Here is a 21460-nt window from a genome sequence, read left to right as displayed (position 1 = left end):
GCTTTGCACTACAGCTGAATGTGCTGCCCCAGACAGATCTGTCCAGCTGTGGCTGAATCACAGGGGGAAATGATGAGACAAGTTTGGTGACTCAGAGACGCTCACCATGATCCAGAATTAACTTGTTAATGTATGTTAGCATTTCAGCAGTGTGGATAAATGCAGGAAGAGAATTAGCCCCTACACTGGCATCAGCCTTTCTCTATGTTTGCAACAGAAGTCATCGCGCCAGATAAATGCAGGCATATGCAGCGTATTTCGGCACACGTGAAACACGCGAGTATGCATTTTGTTGCCGAAATCCTCTTCGAGTGCCAACACCACTTCAATCATCTGTGTTCCCCTTTCAGCTCCTCTCCATCATGGCTTTCTCCCCTTCTTGGTGATGCCAAGCTGTTCAGCTTGTGCATTCTGTAGCTTGGCAAATGGGTTCCTCTACATCAGGGGTGGGCAAACTACGGCCCGTGGGCCACGTCTGGTCTGTTGGTCTTTTTAGTCCGGCCCGCCGACTCCGCAAGTCTTATAATGCGAGACTTGGACTGACTGTGTAACGCTGGCCTGGCCCGTCTGTCAAATTTTAAAAGTCAATGTGGCCCCTGAGCCAAAAAGTTTGCCCACCCCTGCTCTTCATGCACTTTTAGGTGTCATTGGGCAACACTGTGGCACAGCGGTTAAAACTGTTGCTTTGCAGGGCTGGGTCCTAGGATTTGCAAGGAGTTTGTATGTCCTTCCTGTGCTTGTGTGGGTTTCTTACAGACAAAGCAGTTTCTCCCCACACTCCATACAGGCAGGTAAATTGACTCCTGATAAAATTGACCATAGTGTGTGTGAATGCGATAGGGACCTTAGATTGTAAGCTCCACTGCGGCAGGGACTGGTGTAGATAATATGACTTTCATTTTGGTTTAAGATATTGGGTATTTTGTGCAATGTATATTTAAAAGATTTTATTGTTATCCTACTGACCTCACATGTTATTTGTGTTTCAGGGTCACAATGAGCGAGTACAATGAGAAAAAGGAGACCTGTGGCACTATTTGCCTGAAATACCTGCTCTTCACCTTTAACTTTTTCTTCTGGGTGAGTAAACCATGAGTGAGACATTAAACAAGCCGTCCTCTATAAGGGCGATGGCACATGAGTCTCTTCTGCCATCTCTTCTCCCAGAGATTACAAAGTGCCCAAAATACCTTTGCACGGGGATGAATATAAATTGTTGGTAGGTAAAACTCATCAATAAATCACCGAAGCCCTGGTAAACTGCAGATATCTCAGTAACCACTAATAATAGAATATACATGTTAATTTCATAAGTATTTAGAGGAACAGTAACACCACAAAATGAAAGTGTTTTAAAGTAATTCAAATATAATGTACTGTTGCCCTGCACTGGTAAAACTGGGGTGTTTGCTCCAGGAACATTACTACAGTTTATATAAATAAGCTGCTGTGTAGCCATGGGGGCAGCCATTCAAGCTGGAAAAAGAAGAAAAGGCACAGGTTACATAGCAGATAACAGATAAGACATCATTGTATTCTACAGAGTTTATCTGTTATCTGCTATACAACCTGTGCCTTTTCTCCTTTTGAATGGCCGCCCCCATGGCTACACACCAGGGTATTTCTATAAATTGTAATAGTGTTTCTGAAACAAACACACAACTTTTACCAGTGCAGGGCAAAAGTACACTATAGTTTAATTTCTTTGATATATTTTCATTTTTTGGTGTTACTGTTCCTTTAAAAAGAGAAATATACTGGTGCTAAATTTTCTCCATTTGCATTTATAAGCATGGGACCTATTATCCTCAGTGCTTAGGACCTGGGCTTCTGTAGCGCAGCATTGCTTAAAACCCATTTTAAAGGGGAACTTGGGCTTCTAAACCAAAATTTGTTAAAGAGCCCACACAACACAGAAACCTGTAATATACCCTGTATTTTAATATATCACTGTAATCTGTTCCTTCAAAAAGTATGAAATAAATACCATTTTTATGTGCTGAAATCCATCTGCAAAAGAGTTTTTCTCTTTCTCCATCATTTGAGAGCCTGATAGGGGAGGAGGGACAAAAACACTGATGTCACTAATTGTGACAACTTCTCCACAGCTTATAGACAGCATGCAGGAACTACATAACCCACAATGCATTGTGAGCTGTGTTTGGGTGGAATTCCCCTTCAAAACTAGGATTTTTTTATAAGAATTTGCACAGCTTAGCATCAAGTATAAGGCACTGCTTTATTATTAAAAGTAAATTAGTCAAAACATTTTTAAAGATTTTTTTTTACAACAAAGTAGTGCAGTTAGCAATATTCTTACATGTAACTGTTATCCTTATTTATTTATTAATTCCCCATTTTCCCCCTCTCTATGCAGTTGGCAGGCCTGGCAGTAATGGCCGTGGGGATCTGGACACTCATTCAGAAAAGCGATTACATTAGTCTTCTGCCTTCCAACACCTATGCAGCCACTGCCTACATTCTGGTCATTGCTGGAGCCATCGTTATGATAACGGGCATCCTGGGATGTTGTGCCACCTTTAAGGAGAGAAAAAGCCTGCTCAAAGTGGTGAGTTGTCACTTTATCAGTCATTGGGTGTGTATGCTTGGGCGGCTTTATGGAATATAGCGAAGTATAATATATTATAAAATCCCTTATATACATTATCATGGTTTTCATTGCTTATTTTGTTACTCATAGCTCTTTGAGCAAGCTTTGATTAGTTGTAAGCTCTTGTGAGCAAGGGTGTGTCTTACTTGTCTGTCATAGAATGCACTTCTTCATATCATGCAATTCTTTAGGGACTTTCTTAATCAATAGTAGCTGGGTATCTGGTTTTGCTGTATACAGACCAGTCACTTAGTAGCTGCAGCCATGTACAATGCCTTATATTTAAGTTTTGGAAATTCACAAGAGGTAAATGCTCTTTATGATAGTAGCTTCTCTGTAGCTTGTACGTAATGGGTCTTTGGGCTAGTCTACCCATCCCTGTAATGCTGGTGTAATGTTAGGAATGCTGGTGGTGTGCGGATCTCTCTCCAGCATGCACTCCTCCCTAAAACTTGCCTGTAACTCTTTCATTACCCCATCTCTTTAATGGCATCCAGTAACAAGCACAGGCTGCTGCCATCTGTTGGTAACATGATAAACTACAGTCTCAAAATGCACATAATGAAAGCTTGTCTTGCTTAGCTAATAAAGCAGGCATACATTTGGTCGCGATTGGTGCAGTTTGGGAGCTGTAGCTTAAAAAATTCACAGCTATCACATCAAGATATAATTATTATGAGCAGCTCAAAGGTTAAGGGCACATGGCAGAAACCTTACAACAACCCCTTAATGAAGGTGTATATGCTAAAACTTTAGGATGTCTGTCACTTGTTGCTGTCTTCTAACATATTTAGCTGCTGGTCTGTATCACTGACTGGGTTTCCCACCACACTGGGTATTAAGTCTGTTTTTTAGTTTGTTTGTTAACTTTGAGAAAAGCTGCAGGAGTAGCCGAAACGTCAGTTCTTCGTTTTTTTCACTTAAAAAACTACTAAAATTCATGATAAGACCTGTGTGACGCGGCCCCTTTTTTGATTGACTTTGAGAAAGGCTGAGGTGTTCAGCCGAAACGTTAGTCCACCATCACATTAAAGGAATCTTTATTTTTTATCTAAGTCCTGTGAGAGCGGTTTCGTCATTTTCGATTTTGTTTCCTGTTTTTTGAGGCTGCACCCAGGCAGTTTATGTGCTTTAAATGTGAGTGCCAGTGGTTTCCATTCTTGTTTATATATATATTAATATATATATATATATATATATATATATTAATAAATATATATATATATATATAAAATCCTTATCTTATGGCGCAACTTTTTTGGGGAAAAAATTTGAAATTTTAATGTAATTAAACTTTTTTTTTTTTTGGTTTTCAGTATTTCATCTTGTTGCTGTGCATCTTTATCCTAGAGGTCCTGGCAGGAATCCTGGCCTATATTTACTACCAGCAGGTAAGCAGCTGCTAAGTGCACACATGCCGGGAAAGGTAGCACAAAGGGGAATGGAATGGAAACTTGCTAGTATTTAGACAGGCAGACCCACTCCCAACTCGCATCTGCAACCAAACTTGGACCTGCTTTTAACTACTACTAAGGTTGAACTTGATAGACGTATGTCTTTTTTTTTAACCTAACTTACTATGTTACTTGCCATAATCCCTACTGCATAATGTAACCCATGGATGTGGCATCACTATAACCAGGACGTGACGTCACTGTGGGATGCAGCTTGCCATGCCACCCTTAAGTGATGTTACCTTACCTCAGAAGTGATAAGTGATGATTTATTAAACAAAAAAAACAGGTGGAATAATTTACTGATTGAGGTCTAGGTGCCCAAGCAAGATCATTTGATTGGGACTTTTCATGTATTCTGAGGGTATCCTACCCAGTCTAATGTAAGGGACTTAGTGGTAATGGACCTTAGGGGGCCTTATGCAATTTGATCTTGAGATATATTGAGTAAAATGCTGATAACCGCACCAAGGCAGTACAGTGTTGAAGGCATAAGGGATTCTCAGCGGAAGTTCCTATTTTAGGGAAACTGTTGTAGTACAAACTCCATATATAGACTTAACTTTAACTATGACAATAATATCTTTAAAGAATAGGTCTGCCATTTGCTGGTTTGTACGTGGCAATGTAACAGATTTTATTCTCTCAGTGGGTCAATTGTGAGCTGGGGATTATTCCAGTTGTAGACTAAAACAAACCTATTTACTCCCTAAGTCTGTTAGCCTAACACCCCTCATTGAGGTCTATTGGTTTCAACCCCTTAGCGCAAGGTTGCAAAATTACTTTTGCTAAATATTAGCAAGTTTGTAATTATTACAAGATATGGGCACTGCAGGGCTAGAAGAGAATTTACCTGTATACTGGTGCCCAGCAGGTTGAGTCCTTGGAACGCTCTCACATTATGGATTCACTTTGAAACAATAAGGAGTTTTAAAATACTGACCCCATTTCTATTTGCTTGTTAGGGCCACTGTACCTAGGTGGTGGCACATTTTAGGGTGAAGGACATTTCCTAACCTCATGGATCCCCAAAACCTTTCTCTCCCTTAATGCTTAGTGCTTTTTGTGCCTGGCTTTGACAGATACAGCTGCCTCAGATTCCTGTCGTGCATGGGTGGTGTGTATCACCCTTTCTTTAGGAGGATAAGTACGGATATGCCAAGTATACTAGTGCTTTTAGCTAATCTAATCTGTATTTAATTACACTCTACCCTGCAGGCATTTAAAGGCAAGAAAATGTCTTGGTGCAGTGGGAAAGATTATAAACTTGGCAGCAGATCACTTACCAACAGGGTTTTCTTAATTACATGGAAAGCATATTCTCTGTCCAAAATCGCATCATGTGTTAACGTCACCATTTTCATGGGAAAGGAGAGGAATTTCTGATATCATTCCAATAATTTTTAAAAGATGTGCCCATCCCACTCTGGCACCAAGGATAATTCCATGGTTGAAAAATACTAAATTACTAGGCGTATTTTACTCTAGAATTACACCAACCAGCAATTCATTCAGTTGCAGTAAGACTAATACAAGCAGCAGTCTGATTGGTTGCTATAGGTAACTATTTTGGAGAAAAATTTATTAGATTCAAATTAGATACACTTTCAACAGAATTTGAATGAATCCCCAAAATAAACACTTGGCATTTCTGGGTTCAAACGATGTTTTCTTACTGAATCAGTCGAAGTTCCAAGCACCGGTTCAGTATCCCTTTCCTCTTGCCCTCTGTCTGTGCATTTATGTTTCTGTGCTTAACTCTTGCCGTGTACCTGTCTCTCCCTCCATGCTGCAGTGCACTCCGTTCTGCTTACAGGTAATGAAAGCTCCTTCCTGATTAGCTGCTTGACTTCCCACCACCTTTCTATCACTGGCTTACCAGAACACTGGCTTTTTATCTTGCACCCTGTATTGTAGGGGATTATGCTAGTTCTTTATTCAGGCAGATACACTTTAAATCATTACAACACTTAATTCAAGTGGCACACAGGTTGGATTTTGGTATTTTGCCTGCTGCATTTTTCAGTGGAAAATCATCACTGCTACTTCCCTTTGACTTAAATATGTGGCAGCTCTAATAACTGATGTTTTTCAACCCAAAAATGGTGTGTTTCAAGGCTGAAAAGCACCATTAACCTGTACTGTCATGTGTTTCCCATTCATGTGAACAAAAGGCAGCATTAGCAGTTGCTGGCACTTTTTTATCAGTTGACATATGCTAGCAGGGTATGACCCCTTGAGCCATAGGCATATTATCTGCTGCTCCCCTGTGGTGCAAATGAAGCGGCAGGCAAAGAGTCCATGTCCACCTGTTACATCTTCTTCTAAACAGGGCAAGCTTTATGCTATGCATACTGTCTTGTAAATTTAATGGACAGTCAATGGGGAAAAAAAAAAGGGTATAGTCTCCACTACAGAAGGCTTTCTGTTAATCAGGCTATTGTTGGGTTTCAGGTTTTAGCTTAGTTATACTTTTTGAGACTTGTGGTTGGCAAGTATATAATTCATTCATTGCATTGCTTGGGAGAGTGTTGGTCAGACAGTTGTACAGTAAGTTACAACTTTCACACATAAAACAACCTTATTCTGTTTTAACATTGTACCCTCTGCCCCCTCAGCTGAATGCAGAGCTCAAGCAGAGCCTCAAGCAAACTATGACCACAAAGTACAAACAGCCAGGAGAGGAGAAAGTGACCAATGCTGTGGACAAACTGCAACAGGAGGTGAGTGTGGGCTGCTCCCTTTCTTCTTGCATGTCCCCCTGGAACTGGACTTATATTTACACTTTTCTTTCTCTGCTCTGCTTAGTTTAAATGCTGCGGCAGTAATAATTCTGAGGACTGGAGGGACAGCATATGGATTAACTCTCCTGAGGCCGAAAAGCGGTTGGTTCCTGACAGCTGCTGCAAGACGGTTACTCAACGATGTGGCATTCGGGATCACCCATCCAACATCTACAAGACGGAGGTAGGAGATATATATATATTTATAATATATGCATGTCATTTTATCAGGATTAACCTTTCTTCAGTAAGGCTTATATTATTCTGAAATACATTAGGGCCTGTTATGCCTTTTCCCTGCTGCACTATGCCAGCCCTTTCCTTAGATTTACTAGTCCTCAGCCTTCCAAACATCAACATCAGCCAGGATATCCTTTCTCATTATCTGCCCCTGTTCTACATCCTTCCTTGCGTTCTGTAAGGTACTCGTAGCCTGAAGTGTTCGCCTTCAGGGATACATACAGGAAGATAATGTAACTGTGCCAAAATAAGCACCAGTTATGCCATTTTTGTACTGGGCATAAGCACATGTGTGCTAGGCTGCCCTGAGCTTACACCAATACCCCAAGCTTTTCTGACACCTGATGTTGGAGGGTCTGGTACCTAAGGCGAACAAGAGACTTTCCACAGCAGCTTTGTTCCTATAAGGAACTGATAACCCTCTGGTTAATAGGCACAGCCAGCTTGTTTGTTTCATATAACAATGACCTGTTACTTCGGGGTCTTTCTTCTCTTGCTTTGTTTTTGGGAATATTAGTTTAGTTTTCTAGAATCTGGTGGTGAAGAGCAAGGGGAACACTGTCTAAATAATGGCTAAGCTTAGGAAGTATGATCTGTGATCTGTGCCAATTTATGGAATAAGGGTGGGTTTATGGTGGGTATTAAGTGCTGCAATATTTTGCTTCTTGTATATTGTAGGAGGCATATTACAGTGTAAAATGTGATGCCAGGTTTGGGTAAGTGCTACATAATACTGTATTTACTTACTACCCTGTGAGACCTTAGAGATCTAAGCTGTGGGAAACAATACCTAAGAGCTATTAATCTGTACTGTATACTATATCTGGATTAGAGTTTACTTTATGTTCACAGATTCAGTGTTGCTAAGTGTAAGGGTATGCAAGTAAAAATATGCAAGCCACGAATACCTTAACGTATGACTATATTAGGCAAATCATTGTTGGAAAAGTACCATAGGGTATTTGTGGGTAATAAACTTGGCTGTAGCAAGCAATGCTGGAAAGGACAAACAACAAGGGGTCATAGATTTTTGGGAAGAGAAGGATTTATAACTGGTAAGGTCCCACCTGGAATATGCCTTTGCAGCATTGGTTTCCAGTTCTAAATGGGATATTACTTAATTAGAGAGAGTCCACCTAATTAGCCTTTTGGCCTTCATCACATAAAAAAAACCATTGATGCTAAACAGAAAGCTTCAACAGTGACACCCCGTGGATGTTTAGCAGTAGTTTTGTTGCACTAAAATGATGTTGTTATGAAAAACTTGTTTAAAATATCGCTAGCGCTGTATACACTCTGAGAAAGAGCCCTTTGTGGAGCAAGTCTTTGGAGATCTGAAATTCAGTTACAATTTTAAATTACAGGTTGGCGGATCCCAAGAAGTGGCCGAAGGGGCACAGAGCCTGTATGATTTAGGCAGACTGTTTATAGGTTACATAGTAGGCTAGCTTGAAAAAAAAACACAATCTGAAGCCTCTCCAATTTGCCTCAAGGAGGGACATATCACCGCCTCTACTTCTTTTGCACAAAAGTACCAAGTGAGGGCCTTTGTACTTTATGCAACTCCACCAGCGGCAAGCAGTACTGCATACAGTGTCGGGTGCAACGTTTTGTGCATCAAAATGCTGCATAACAGAACACGAAAACCAATCCGTATTATTTAAAAAACAAGTTAAACACTGGTAAAAGTCCAACCCTGGTACTGTCTGTGAAGAGCTGTATACCTCCTACGGTACAGCACCTCTGTCTGGCGTCAGTGCTACTTTTATTGTCTTCTGTTTGATAACCTTTCCTTCCTGTATCAATGCCATTTATGTGTCTCCCTTCTCTTCCCACAGGGTGGATGCATCACCAAGCTTGAAACCTTTATTCGGGCTCACCTGCTAATTATAGGTGCTGTGGGGATTGGCATTGCCTGTGTTCAGGTGAGCGACAATCTGGGTATCTTTAAAAACCTTCATGTTCTGCATTTCTTTCTATATTGTTCTACTGTCAACCTAACCCATTTGCTCCATCTTTGCCCCCTTTATCCAAGTATCCTACCTTACATTTTTTAAATTGTGTTTTTTTTCTTTCTTAGCTTTTTGGGATGATTTTCACCTGCTGCCTGTACAGGAGCCTAAAGTCAGAGCCATATTGAAAACATTTAAGACTTGTCTTGTTGCCTTGTTTTTCCCTGCTGACAACATATCCTGCTGCCTTAAACACCCCCCTGGCACTGAGGCCTGTTATGGTCCTATTGTAATGGCAGAATGTTATCTCATATCACTGTGTGGACCCTTTGGAACTCTGCGGTTTTTAACCCATGATATCATCAGCCTGCGACTGTATCCAGTGCCAAACATCAATGTAACCAAGTTCTCATGCTAGAGACTGCAAAAACAAAACAAATCCTTTCTTTTGCTTGATGACTTTTGCTAATGATGTTCGCAGCCACAGCTAGAGATCTGACCTCCGTTAAATGGGCAGAACAAGACACTGGGAATAGTTGCACCAAATGACAATCTCTGGAAATTGACTCTCTGTCCGTCCCTATGACTACTCTTCGGTCCTTCCTTTCAATCCCGATGACTTGGTTTTCCTATGGAGAAGATTCAAGAGGGCATTGGGCATAATTTGCCATGGCAAAGTCTGTTATAACATGACTTACAAGCAAAACTGGTACCATTTTGCAAGTGAACGAAAACATGTACTGGAGGGGGCCACACTATATAAAATATTATTAATATACAGTAGGTTTGTTTATAGAGTTAACTGAAGTAGAAGTGTGGAGGAGTTTTCGTGCCTTCCTTAACACAGTTGGCTTATTAAGAGAATTCCAAAGTGTTCTCAGAATCTTCTGTTTAGCACATTTTCCCTTTAAAAACCCAGGTGGTGCACTATTTCCATGGAATTTCATAGCTTTATTTTACTATACCCCACAGAAGACTCTTTTATTGGTTTTATCCCCATTGGGCCCTTTTTTACCCAGAGGCCCCTGGGTATGCTATCCCCATAGTCACAAGGCTGGTTATAGGGATAAATTGGGTTACAATCAAGTTTTTAATGAATTATGAACTTAAAGCTCTACTTCTTATTTAATTGCCAGCATACTCCTTTCAAGCTCCAGGCCTTAAAGTGGAAAGAACATACAGCCCCAGTTAATGAATATAAGCACTTTTGGGGTGAGTCAGAGTCCCTGTTAAACTAGTATACCACCATTTGCACCCCCTGGCCACCCTTGACACTTATGTGCCAATATAAAGTACAGCAGACTGGAAAGCAGATCTAATGGAATAGTGACTGTTTTAGAATGCAGCATTTATAAAATCCCCTGTTATTTCTTGTCTGTATAGTCAGAGCCGTTTTTATTGCTGTAATGGGGCTCTGGTATTCATATAAAATAGTCTTTTTCAACCTGGGGCCCTTTAGCTGTAATTGAATGCCCAATGCCCACTTATAGCCTGTGGCTATTGGAGGGATGTAATGTGCCTAAATTTAGGCAGCATGATGAGAAGTGCTGTTGTTGCCTTACTAATTCTCCTATCCCATAATCTTTGCTTGGCCCTCCCCTAATACTTTCTTGTCTCCATTTTGGACCCCTCACAAACAGACCTGTTTATAGTACAGCATGAGATGTGCCTATTACTAGGACTTGGAACTTACCACAGAGAACCTTTGTATCAGGGATGCAGAACCTAATTAATTTCAAGAGGAAGCAAAGATGCTCTGGAATTGACAAAAATGGAGTGTCATTTTTCAGTGTTCAAGTACAACACAGAAATGTAAACCCTCAAAACTAGGGTTTGCAATGTCGCCAAGCGAGTGGATCTTCTCCCGATATTGCCCACCTACGGGTGGGCGATATCGGGAGAATTCAGGCTAATTCGATTGTTTGGCCCTGACCTTAGTAATGAACAGCAGTTGGAGCTGTTGCTGCAAATTCATTAAATGAAATTAAAAACTAAGGGAAATATTTAGCATAAATGAGTTAAAAGAGCTCTCTGAGCAGTGTTACATTCATTTGTTTTGAGCATATTGCAGTCACTTGCCTTTTAACTCCCTCTTTGTGAATTCCACTCCCAGATTATAAACTGGTCCATAAACCCAGCTCCTGGTGTATGTGCTATAAATGTTCTGTTTGGCATTTATTAGTCTGGATATTAAATCAAGGCATATGTGTATCCATTCGCTGTACATTACTACTATCAGCCATGAGTATGGGTAACTGGAGTTGCTCCAAATGTTATGAAACTACAGCTCCCAGAATCCCCTGGGCTGCAGAGTGCACTGCCAATTCTCCATCATTCACTTGCCATATTTCCTGGTCATTCATTCCAAGTAACCAACACCATTTCAGTGATTTAATGTTATCTAATATCATCGCCCAATCCCTGTGTTTTTCTGTTTCTTGGCTTGAAAAAAGCTAAAGTATTTGCTATGAATTATTAAATATTAACTTTTGACTACTACAAATATAAACTACTGTATCTGTCAGTAGATCCTGAACAAGCCAAGTCCAGTTATTGTAATTATTATTATTCTGTCATTTCTTATAGTGTATATTTTTAATTCTATAAAATGTATTTAAGTGGCAGGTAGAGTCTTTCCGTTGCAATAGTCTTCCAGCCGCAGTGACAAAACTCTGGGCACTGCTCCAGAAAAGGGAGCAGATTTATGCCAAGTGCCTTTGGATTGAAAGAGGTGCCCACATGGGCAGTTGCTGGTGACAGTCTGGGTTTTTTTTTCCTTTCTGAAAATTGTTTCCATTTGCATAAAATCATTCAGTCTGTTTTGTTTGCTTATGAAATGGGAGAGCAGATTGTACATTAGGCTTACTGCTACTTTCATGGAAATTGATATTGCATTCACACCAAAAAAAGTAAATCAGAATTTCATAGAAAATTCCCTGTGCTGTGCAGGATTAAAGCCTTGATCTATGTGCAAACTCCTGTTCTAGGGGGAAATGGGGAGGGTTAGCCCTTGCTGGGAATTTTAGTCTCAGTGCATATGCTATTGCCTTTGGACTGGGACATACAGAGGTACCAATTTTTTCATTTGAGGGGGGGGTCCTGTCATTTGAGCCTTGGTGATGCACTGGGGTGAAATATCAAGGTGCACATAGGCAATAATAATAAACTATAAAAAAAATTAAGGATGAGCTGCAATATATTATTGAACACCATGGCTACATCAAGGACTGCTATCGGACATCATTGAGGCCTGCTTATAACTATACTTTCAAACTATCTCTTTGTGAGCACCACTGAGGCTTGATAGTCTGCTGTTGCAATGTGGTGGGCCCCTTCCCATAGTCCCACTGCAGGGCTGAGCCTAGATATTAGTCCATAAAATGGGAAAAAACTGCCCTCTGGGATCCCCCATGTCTCTAATGCAGCTTGTGCCCTCCAGCTTGTGTGGCCCTGCACACATTATGTAATATAGTTAGATAAATGACCCCTTTAAATAAAAAGCAATATGACTTATTCATTTGTGCATATCAGTCAAAAGGCAATAGCTCCCCCTATCCTGTATAATTTTTACTGCAATTACCCACACAATTGAAAAGACCTAAAGCCCACTGATACAGGGGCATTGGGTAGAACTTGGAGCAGGAGCAAGGGCAATATTAGGGGTCTAGTGGGCCAAAATGCACCCAGTAGATGTATCCAACAGGCTAAAGGTCTTCCATTGGACAGCAGCACTAGTGGTGGGGTACACTACACACCCTCAATTCTTTCAAGCAACACGGCTGTTACAACTCATAAACAGCAACTAAAATATGAAGGGAAAGCATGTTCTGATAAATTAATGAAAAACCCAACTTATAGGAATATTGTCCCTTTGAGCTGTGGGGCATTCTACTGATGGCAAAGCAAACTATTGTATTATAAAGCTTCAGTCGTTTTTAGCAATGTATCCATTTTGTAAATGCTATGTATTTAGCCGTACACTTTATCTAACAATTTGTATCCTGTACTGAAATGGCCTTTGTCATTGCGACACATGAGAGCTCACAAGTCGCTCTGCACCTATGCACTAAAATCTCACAGCGGCGGCTTGCTTTGTACAGACGAGAGAGTCTGCAGCTCCCGGCTCATTACTGCACCGTAGCTAAATGTTTTAACTACTGAGGAATTTTTAATAAAACTGAGAAATTGTGAATGTTCAACCTCAATGAGTGTGAGTTTATGTGTCCTTCTGATAAATGGCTGTATAGGGATCATCCTATATGTTTCACCTGAAATGTTTTCCTTGTATTGATGCGTTGGCCTGTAACCCCAGCCTATAGTTATTTGTAGTACTGCCTATGCCCATTGGAGGGCACTGCTATCCCATGTCAAGGCCAGTTTGCTTGCAAATGATTTGTTAGCTGTTATAGCTTGAAACAATGACTATATCACTGTGCTGTTATGTTGAATATATCGGTTGGGCCCACACATACTGATAATGTGCCTTCAGGGCCCTTTTTATTCTTTTCTCCCCCTGCAGCTGCTGGGTCTGCTGTCTGTATTGCTATGCTTCTTGTGCCTACTGTCCCCATTCTCTCTTTAGACAGTGGGCTGATTTATGTACATAGATACAGATAGTGTTGTCCTGAGTATTGCTGACACTCAAAGCAATACTACTTGGCCCAATTCCCTTGCCTGCCCCCATCCTTGTTTAAACGATCCCTGCTACACCCCCATACGTCTGCAGGAAATATTTCCTCCCCAGTGACTCTCCCTTTGCTGCCAATTGCTCCCCACCAGATGTACCTTTTGCATCTACCCCTAGTTTTGGCTCTGCTTTATTACAATTATGCATAGCAACCAATGAGATTTATGTTTTTATTTTATGGCTTGCAGCAGATTGTTCCGAGCTAATTGCTGACTGGTTGCTAGTAAATGAGCCTTATTTTATCAGTAGTGGCCGTGCTGACAATTTAAATGGCTTATTAATACTTTGATATTTTGTCAGATTCATGGCCTATAGTTGAACTACCACCCACTACACATGCTGGGAATTGTACATCACCAACAGCCAGAAGTCTATCTCCCATTGCTTTATTCCTGTCTTATTGGGTTGAAACATCAAATTCTCTAAGCAAATAAGCAGCGCATCCATTTACATTTCTCTCTGGGTCCAAATGTTATCTCATAGCACAGCAATCTCTGTGTCAGTGCCCCTTCCTAACCTATTTCACCTCTAATCTGCCTTTCTTCATAACACAGAGAGATTAAGCACAGAATCTGTTGCTCTTTAAAGTCCAAATCCTCTCTAAATCCACATTAAATAACATTACCATGCATTAAAGGGATCTTGCCTTACTAGGGGTGTTTTCTGACATTTCCGGAACCCGCGGGGCATGTGGGGGGGAATTAAGCAATTAATCTCAGTCTTTTAGCACGCTCCTAATACTTTAAGTACTTGCCATTATCCAGTATGGGTGTAAGCACAGCCGTTTCTCTCTCATTGCAGTATTATATGTAGAACATCTGTATTGCTCTGACACGAACACAGCGGTGGGATATACTCACTTTTGGTATTCAGTATAACTGGGTAGAAAAGAGCCTTGGCAAAGGGGCTAATGCCTCCCAACATGCAATGCACTAGAAGGAAGGACACTCTTTTGACAGCTGGGGGCCCCTGCTAAGTTTATGCTCATTCACCCTAGTCACACCTTAGTATAATAGGTCTGCTGCTCTGGCATGTACATATGTACACTAGGAAAACAACTCACATTAAGTTCTGATATCAATCCATTTCCATCCTAACGACAAAGGGACAAAATAGTGACTGGGAATTTCCATTTTACTTTGCCTTTAGGTTTGAAGCCATGTAAAGAATAGGGCAAGTACTTGGACAAAATACTCTACGTAAGGCTTTATTATTTATAATTCAGCCTAGGGCCCATTTAGCCTGAAGTCTTTGCTCACTCCATAAGGAGAAGGGGTGGAACAGACTAACCAGCAACATCAAAGATGATTTTAAGCCTCATTTTGGGGACAAAACTAATATGTACTACTAATGATCTACAACCCAGGGTCATAACTAATGAATTTTAACAGGGGAGGTTCTTATTGTACATTTTCTGAATGAAAAAAGGCAGTTTAACTAACTGGTTGGCCGCCTATTAGGGATTATTTGCACGGCTGACTAGCTGGAGGCTCACAGGGGTGATGTGGCTCCCCACTAAGAGCTCCACTGACTTCTGTGCAGGCCCAGAGTGGCAATCTGTGAATGCTGGCAAATGCCAGAATAAGTTGTCATACTTAACCACAGTGAGTTGCGCTCTCAAAAAATTAGATGATGCCAGAATAAGTTGTCATAGTTGTCACTATTTAGAGGGCCTGTGATGGGGGGGATGTTGTTTGGGCCTCTGTGTACTTAAAATGCCAGGGCCTATTTTGAATCCCAGGCCAGTTTCTATGACATAATTTCTATACATACATACATATATACATACATGGGTATATTGAATATTTGGCTATTGTAATAGAACACAGAAAATATTTTACATCAAAAGTCAATCCCACCCTCTTTTTGTAGATAAAATAAATGGGTAATTACCACATTGGGATGTCCCAAAATACTCTAACTATAAATCTTAAATAAACAAGGGACCTAATGGCCCCATGTGTTTATTATCTCTGGGGTTATTAAGTCCCTTGTTTATTTAAGATTTATAGAACACAGAAAAGCCCATAACATTTCATCTTAACACATATGGCATCTCCTTTCCCAGAGAGACACAGAAGATAGGATAGTTCTAAAAAACAAGTTAACAGTATTCATTATAATGGCTATATAGTTAGCATTTCAAAATTACTTCTCCTATCAGATCCACCTTAAGGGGAACTTCTGGCGCATAGGCTAGCGCCATCCTTGGCGGATTCTTGGCCTGCAGATTAACACAGGCCACAAATCATCTGCCCCAAAGCTCCTTAATGTGCCCGCACCTGGAGCCATTGCATCAGCCTGGATGCAAGCAGACAGAGCTAATTTTCTTGTGGAACTGTTCCGTGCTGAAATCCACTCCAATGGCTCCAGGTGTAGACATATCAAGGAGCTTAGGTGGTGAATCCACCTGTCACATTGATTCGGCAGCTTCTTTGCCCATGTATGGAGCCCTCTGACTGGCACTTAACAAAGGGATGAAGCACACCAAATTATCAGCTATGCCTTTCAACGCTTTTATTGCAGAAAATAAGTGGCACAAGCTTTCAGGGGGTTACCCCCTTCTGCATTTCACCTGAAGAAGGGGGTAACCCCCGAAATCATAGCCGACAATTTGGTGTGCTTCATCTCTTTGTAAAGTGCATGTTGTGGCTTGGGAGCGGCCGGGGAATTGAAGCACCCTGTGGAAATATGTGAGTGGTGTGCCCAAGAATTTTTCTATTGTTGCCCTCTGACTCGCCTAATAACCCAAATCGGCTACATGTCAACCGGGCAAGTTTGATTTTCCTTTTGGTTTGTCGATTACATTGGCTTATTGAGGCAGTGCTTGCTCCTTCGGCTTGTTTTCCTGATCGTTTGGTCCTAGATCCAATTGATCGGATTAGCCCAATACAATCAACCTTAGGTCTTATAGTGTATGGCCAGCTTAAGTGGTCATAACCAACCTCTAACTACCACGTTCATGTCATATTCACCTTCTTTTCTGCTTTCATCTGACTCTGGTAGATACACGGACGCACAACTGCTATATCTGGTTTGCTAGAAGTTTCTGTTAGCCTCTGTCTCACAATGGGAACGTCTAGATAATAAGCAATTCTTAACTTAATATTCCTTTTTGTCATAGGAAATTAGCATGATGTTTCTTGTATTTAAGGAATGTTTGTTCTCTAAACATTAGTGCATGTGTAAGATGCCTGTGGCTATTTGCTAAAGTAACAGTGGCTTTGTTGTCTCCTTGTTACATACAATCGCCAGCTTTGTCTGTAGTCTATGATTAGTCCGGAAACAGATATCAGCTGGCATTGGTGCATGGGATCCTCTGATCATGAGCTTCACAGTGTTTCGTCATAATCTGCTTATGGGAACTATACACATAACATAGAATATGCTAAAATTGTGAGAAAAAAAGATATCAATAAACAAAAAAGGTGCGTTTTGGAAGACATGAAAAACAAATAAGGCCTTGCAGTCTAATTTATGTGTTAGCCATATGCGCACTCCTACCAATAATGATAATTTATAGATGAATCATATGCAGTGGACAGTTCAGTAAGTAGGTAATGTAACATATTTGATGAAAGATGCCTTTCATTAGGGGCAAAACAAACAAAAAAAAAGAATACCCAGTGGCTGCTTGGGTGCAGAAGGCACCGCCCTGAACCTTCAGCTAGGGAAGCGGATATCGTCATTTTTTGAAGGCAGAGGAAATTGTTCATTGCACTCCAATAAAACTACTTTTAATGAAAAATTCTGCCTGAAGATTTGCTCATTGAGTGCCTGCTCTGAAAAAAAACAGTGATACTACAACTCATTTATTTGGCAAGGTCACTAATTTATAAGCAGATTCTGGAATGTACTTAGAATAAAGGTGGCCATACACAAAATTATTAACTTGTTTGGCAAGGTTGGCAAGGCTGCCAAATCTTCGCCCACCAGGAGGCCACCCCTCAGGCCCAGCAATTGAATCACACCAAGGTATAGGCTGCCAGACGAGGACCGTATCAACGAGCCAATGCACTCCTCGCCCCGACGGGATTTTTAAACCTGCCCAAATTTTTGGACAGACATCATAGGGCAGGCCAGTCTAAGGGCCCCATACATGGGCTGATAGGCTGCTTACTGGGTCTGTCAGCAGCTTTTTCTGGGCCGTGTAAGGCATGTATTTTGGCTGGGTGTATCCTGTATTCCTATGAAATCGAGAAACCAATGCATTACCAGCAGGAGGGCATGTGACATAAATATTAAAAATGTTGTTGCATTTATGTGTCCTTAATGACTCTGAATTTGCCTACACAGAGCAAGCAGAGGTCCAATATTCCCTATGTGCTTATATGCAGAGACTGCTTTATGTCAGTTTAATCAATTGTGATGTGACAGACATTGATGGAAAGGGTAAGGAGGATCCCCAGTGAATATATTTGTCAGTATCTTACAAGGCTTCTAGTATATTGACATGCAATAGAAATCTGAGATTCACTTTCAGATTTAGATTTCTCACTGTGTGATATGCCTTAGAGAACCTTAATTCACAGTGAAGCCCACCACTTGCTTTGATGCTCTGTCAGAGGACTCCCCAGCCTTCTACAGCTAAATTCATTTCTTCTCATACAGATGAGGTGGAAATGAATCAAAGCAGTTTATCTACAGGTTAGTATTGTGCTTCTTTATCTCTACTTGGTTTTATTTGTACCCAACCATCAAGGATAAAGATATATATATATATATATACAATGGGGAGCATAAGTATTTGAACACCCTGCGATTTTGCAAGTTCTCCCACTTAGAAATCATGGAGGGGTCTGAAATTCATATTGTAGGTGCATTCCCACCGTGAGAGACAGCATTTAAAGGAAAAGTAACACTAAAAATTTTTAACTAAAAAATCTATTCTACCCTCCCCCAATAATTGCCCTATCCTGAAAACCATTTGTTATTTTGAATGCTTTAGAAGAAAATTCCTGTTAAACTCGGCTTCCTGTCATTTGAACAAAGGCGATACGGCGATGCCGGGGAAAGTATCAGGAGATGCATCAACTATGTGGCGATCGATTGATCGAGCCTAACCTGACTCCTTCCTATACAGAATTCAGGCTAGGCTCGATCAATCGATCGCTGCATAGTTGATGCATCTCCTGATACTTTCCCCGGCATCGCCGTATCGCCTTTGTTCAAATGACAGGTATTTTCTACTAAAGCAGGGGGCTCAAACTCAATTTACCTGGGGGCCGCAGGAGGCAAAGTCAGGATGAGGCTGGGCCGCATAAGGGATTTCACAAAAAATTGGCTTTCAAGGGATAATGCAAGGCACGGCAGGCGGGAGCTGCTGATTGCGGAAATGACGTTATGCCATCATAACAGTTATTATGGGAAGACGTTCTGTGTGCACAATTAGCTCCTTAGCAGCAGAACGTCTTCCCATAATAACTGTTATGATGGCATAACGTCATTTCTGCAATCAGCAGCTCCCGCCTGCCGTGCCTTGCATTATCCCTTGAATCGCAATGAAAATCGCGATCCATTCATTGCTTTTGAGAAGGCGTTGGTGCGGGCCACAAAATATTGTACCGAGGGCCGCAAATGGCCCCCGGGCCGCGAGTTTGAGACCCCTGTACTAAAGCATTCAAAATAACAAATGGTTTTCAGGATAGGGCAATTATTGGGGGAGGGTAGAATAGATTTTTTAGTTAAAAATTTTTAGTGTTACTTTTCCTTTAAAAAAAAAAAACTCAGGAGATCACATTGTATGATTTTTAAAGAATTTATTTGTATTGCACTGCTGCACATAAGTATTTGAACACCTAAGAAAATCAGTGTTAATATTTGGTACAGAAGCCTTTGTTTGCAATTACAGAGGTCAAACGTTTCCTGTAGTTCCTGACCAGGTTTTCACACACTGCAACAGGGATTTGGGCCCACTCCTCCACACAGATCTCCTCTAGATCTGTCAGGTTTTGGGGCTGTCACTGAGCAACATGGAGTTTCAGCTCCCTCCAAAGATTTTCTATTGGATTTAGGTCTGGAGACTGGCTAGGCCACTCCAGGACCTTAGAACCTTGATATGGAAAGAAAAGTTCTCACAGTGGGAATGCACCTACAATGAGAATTTCAGACTCCTCCATGATTTCTAAGTGGGAGAACTTGCAAAATCGCAGGGTGTTCAAATACTTATGTTCCTCACTGTATATATACAGTTGTGTTCAGAATATCAGCAGTCCGACATCACTAACCTGATCAATCAGTTTTTGGCGTAATAAAAAAACTAACAGACCCAATCTATTATAATGATTTTGAGCTTTATCCACTTTTTTAAACACACTATTATTCTGAACACAACTGTATATGACACTATCCTCAGCTCTGAACTACAGGTATACTATGTTTGGCAGCAAGCAAATATACACATAATGGAGTCTGTTGGAGATGGCCTGCCTGTAATTTTGAGCTTTCTGGATAACGGGCTGCCAGCTAATGGATCCCATACCTGTATACCAATATCTGTACTTATTGAAGATTTTAGTATCATAATAACCTTGGATATAATGCTTAAAGACTTAGACTTAAAAAGGCATTAACAGAATCTGCCATCACAACATGCCCCAAGCAGTGCATTCCCCAACCTCACCGCCCTCACCACAAAGAACCCCGTACAGTGCTTCAAATGAAACTTCTGTTCCTCAAGTCTAAAGCGGGGCCTCTTGTGCCTTTATATTTCTATGAAAGGAAAAATCCCCCGCTATCTGCACTCTCTCCAGCTCAAAAATCCTTCTTAAGCAAGACAGCACTGTATTTGCTTTATCAGCCACTAAGTGGCAATGCCTAGATTTACATAGCTTGTTATCCACAAAAATCCCCAGATCCTTCTCAGTTAAAGATATACCCAACACACTACCATTTAGTGTATAATACACATTTATATTATTTCTACCAAAGTGCATTTCCAGTTTGGTCAAAACAAAGTGGCAGCATCCTGAATGGAACTTATAGTTTTGCACAATTTCGTGTCATCAGCAAAAATAGTAACAGTACATTCAGTGGCTACTGCCATTCCATGTAAACACAAATCACACTCCATGGCAATGTCATCAGAGCACTCATCCATCTTACTGCAGTTATTAACTACAACATTCAACATCCACAGCCAATCACTGTACAGGTATGGGATCAGTTATTCAGAAAGTTCCCAATTATAGGAAGGCCATCTCCCATTTTAATTAAATAATTCAAATGTTTAAAAATGATTTCATTTGTCTCTGTAATAATAAAACAGTACCTTGTACTTGATCCCAACTAAGATATATTTAATCCTTATTGGTGGCAAAAAATCATATTGGGTATAATTAATATTTAAATGATTTTTAAGTAGACTTAAGGTAGGAGATCCACATTACAAAAGCACCCCTTATCTAGGAAAGCCTAGGTCCCCAGCATTCTGGATAACAGGTCCATACCTGTATCACTAAGGTGTTCCTGGGATTTGTACTTCTTCATAGTGACCAACCCATCCTCCACATACAAGTGACAATTTTAAAATGACTGAATATCCCTTCACCACATACACAGTTATGACAATAATGTGCAGTACCCCTTCGTCACCACATAAATTCTCAAAATGTGTATTAAATTATATAGTTGCAATTGAATGTTGCCCACTTTATAAACCTATAAATTGGTAGACTGAGGAAGCATTGCCACAGTTTATACTCATATAGTAATGCACAAACAATACAAATGAA

General features: G+C 40.7%; 1 protein-coding gene across 5 annotated transcripts in view; it reads left to right on the top strand.

Annotated features, from left to right (window-relative positions):
* Positions 1 to 13245, top strand: part of cd151 (CD151 molecule (Raph blood group)) — a 28052-nt gene extending 14807 nt beyond the window's left edge. For 2 of the 5 annotated variants that reach the window (XM_012960584.3, XM_031899830.1), the window contains exons 2-9: positions 990 to 1080; positions 2378 to 2569; positions 3928 to 4002; positions 5861 to 5881; positions 6684 to 6788; positions 6874 to 7032; positions 8927 to 9013; positions 9169 to 13245. In XM_012960584.3, the coding sequence (XP_012816038.1) occupies positions 997 to 1080; positions 2378 to 2569; positions 3928 to 4002; positions 5861 to 5881; positions 6684 to 6788; positions 6874 to 7032; positions 8927 to 9013; positions 9169 to 9228 (783 nt within the window). In that variant the 5' untranslated portion in view covers positions 990 to 996 and the 3' untranslated portion in view covers positions 9229 to 13245. 5 annotated transcript variants of the gene reach the window in all.
* The last annotated feature ends 8215 nt before the right edge of the window (positions 13246 to 21460 follow it).

The sequence above is a fragment of the Xenopus tropicalis genome, chromosome 4 (assembly GCF_000004195.4).
Source record: "Xenopus tropicalis strain Nigerian chromosome 4, UCB_Xtro_10.0, whole genome shotgun sequence".
Taxonomy (NCBI): Eukaryota; Metazoa; Chordata; class Amphibia; order Anura; family Pipidae; genus Xenopus; species Xenopus tropicalis.
This window is presented reverse-complemented; position numbering and strand designations above follow the sequence as displayed.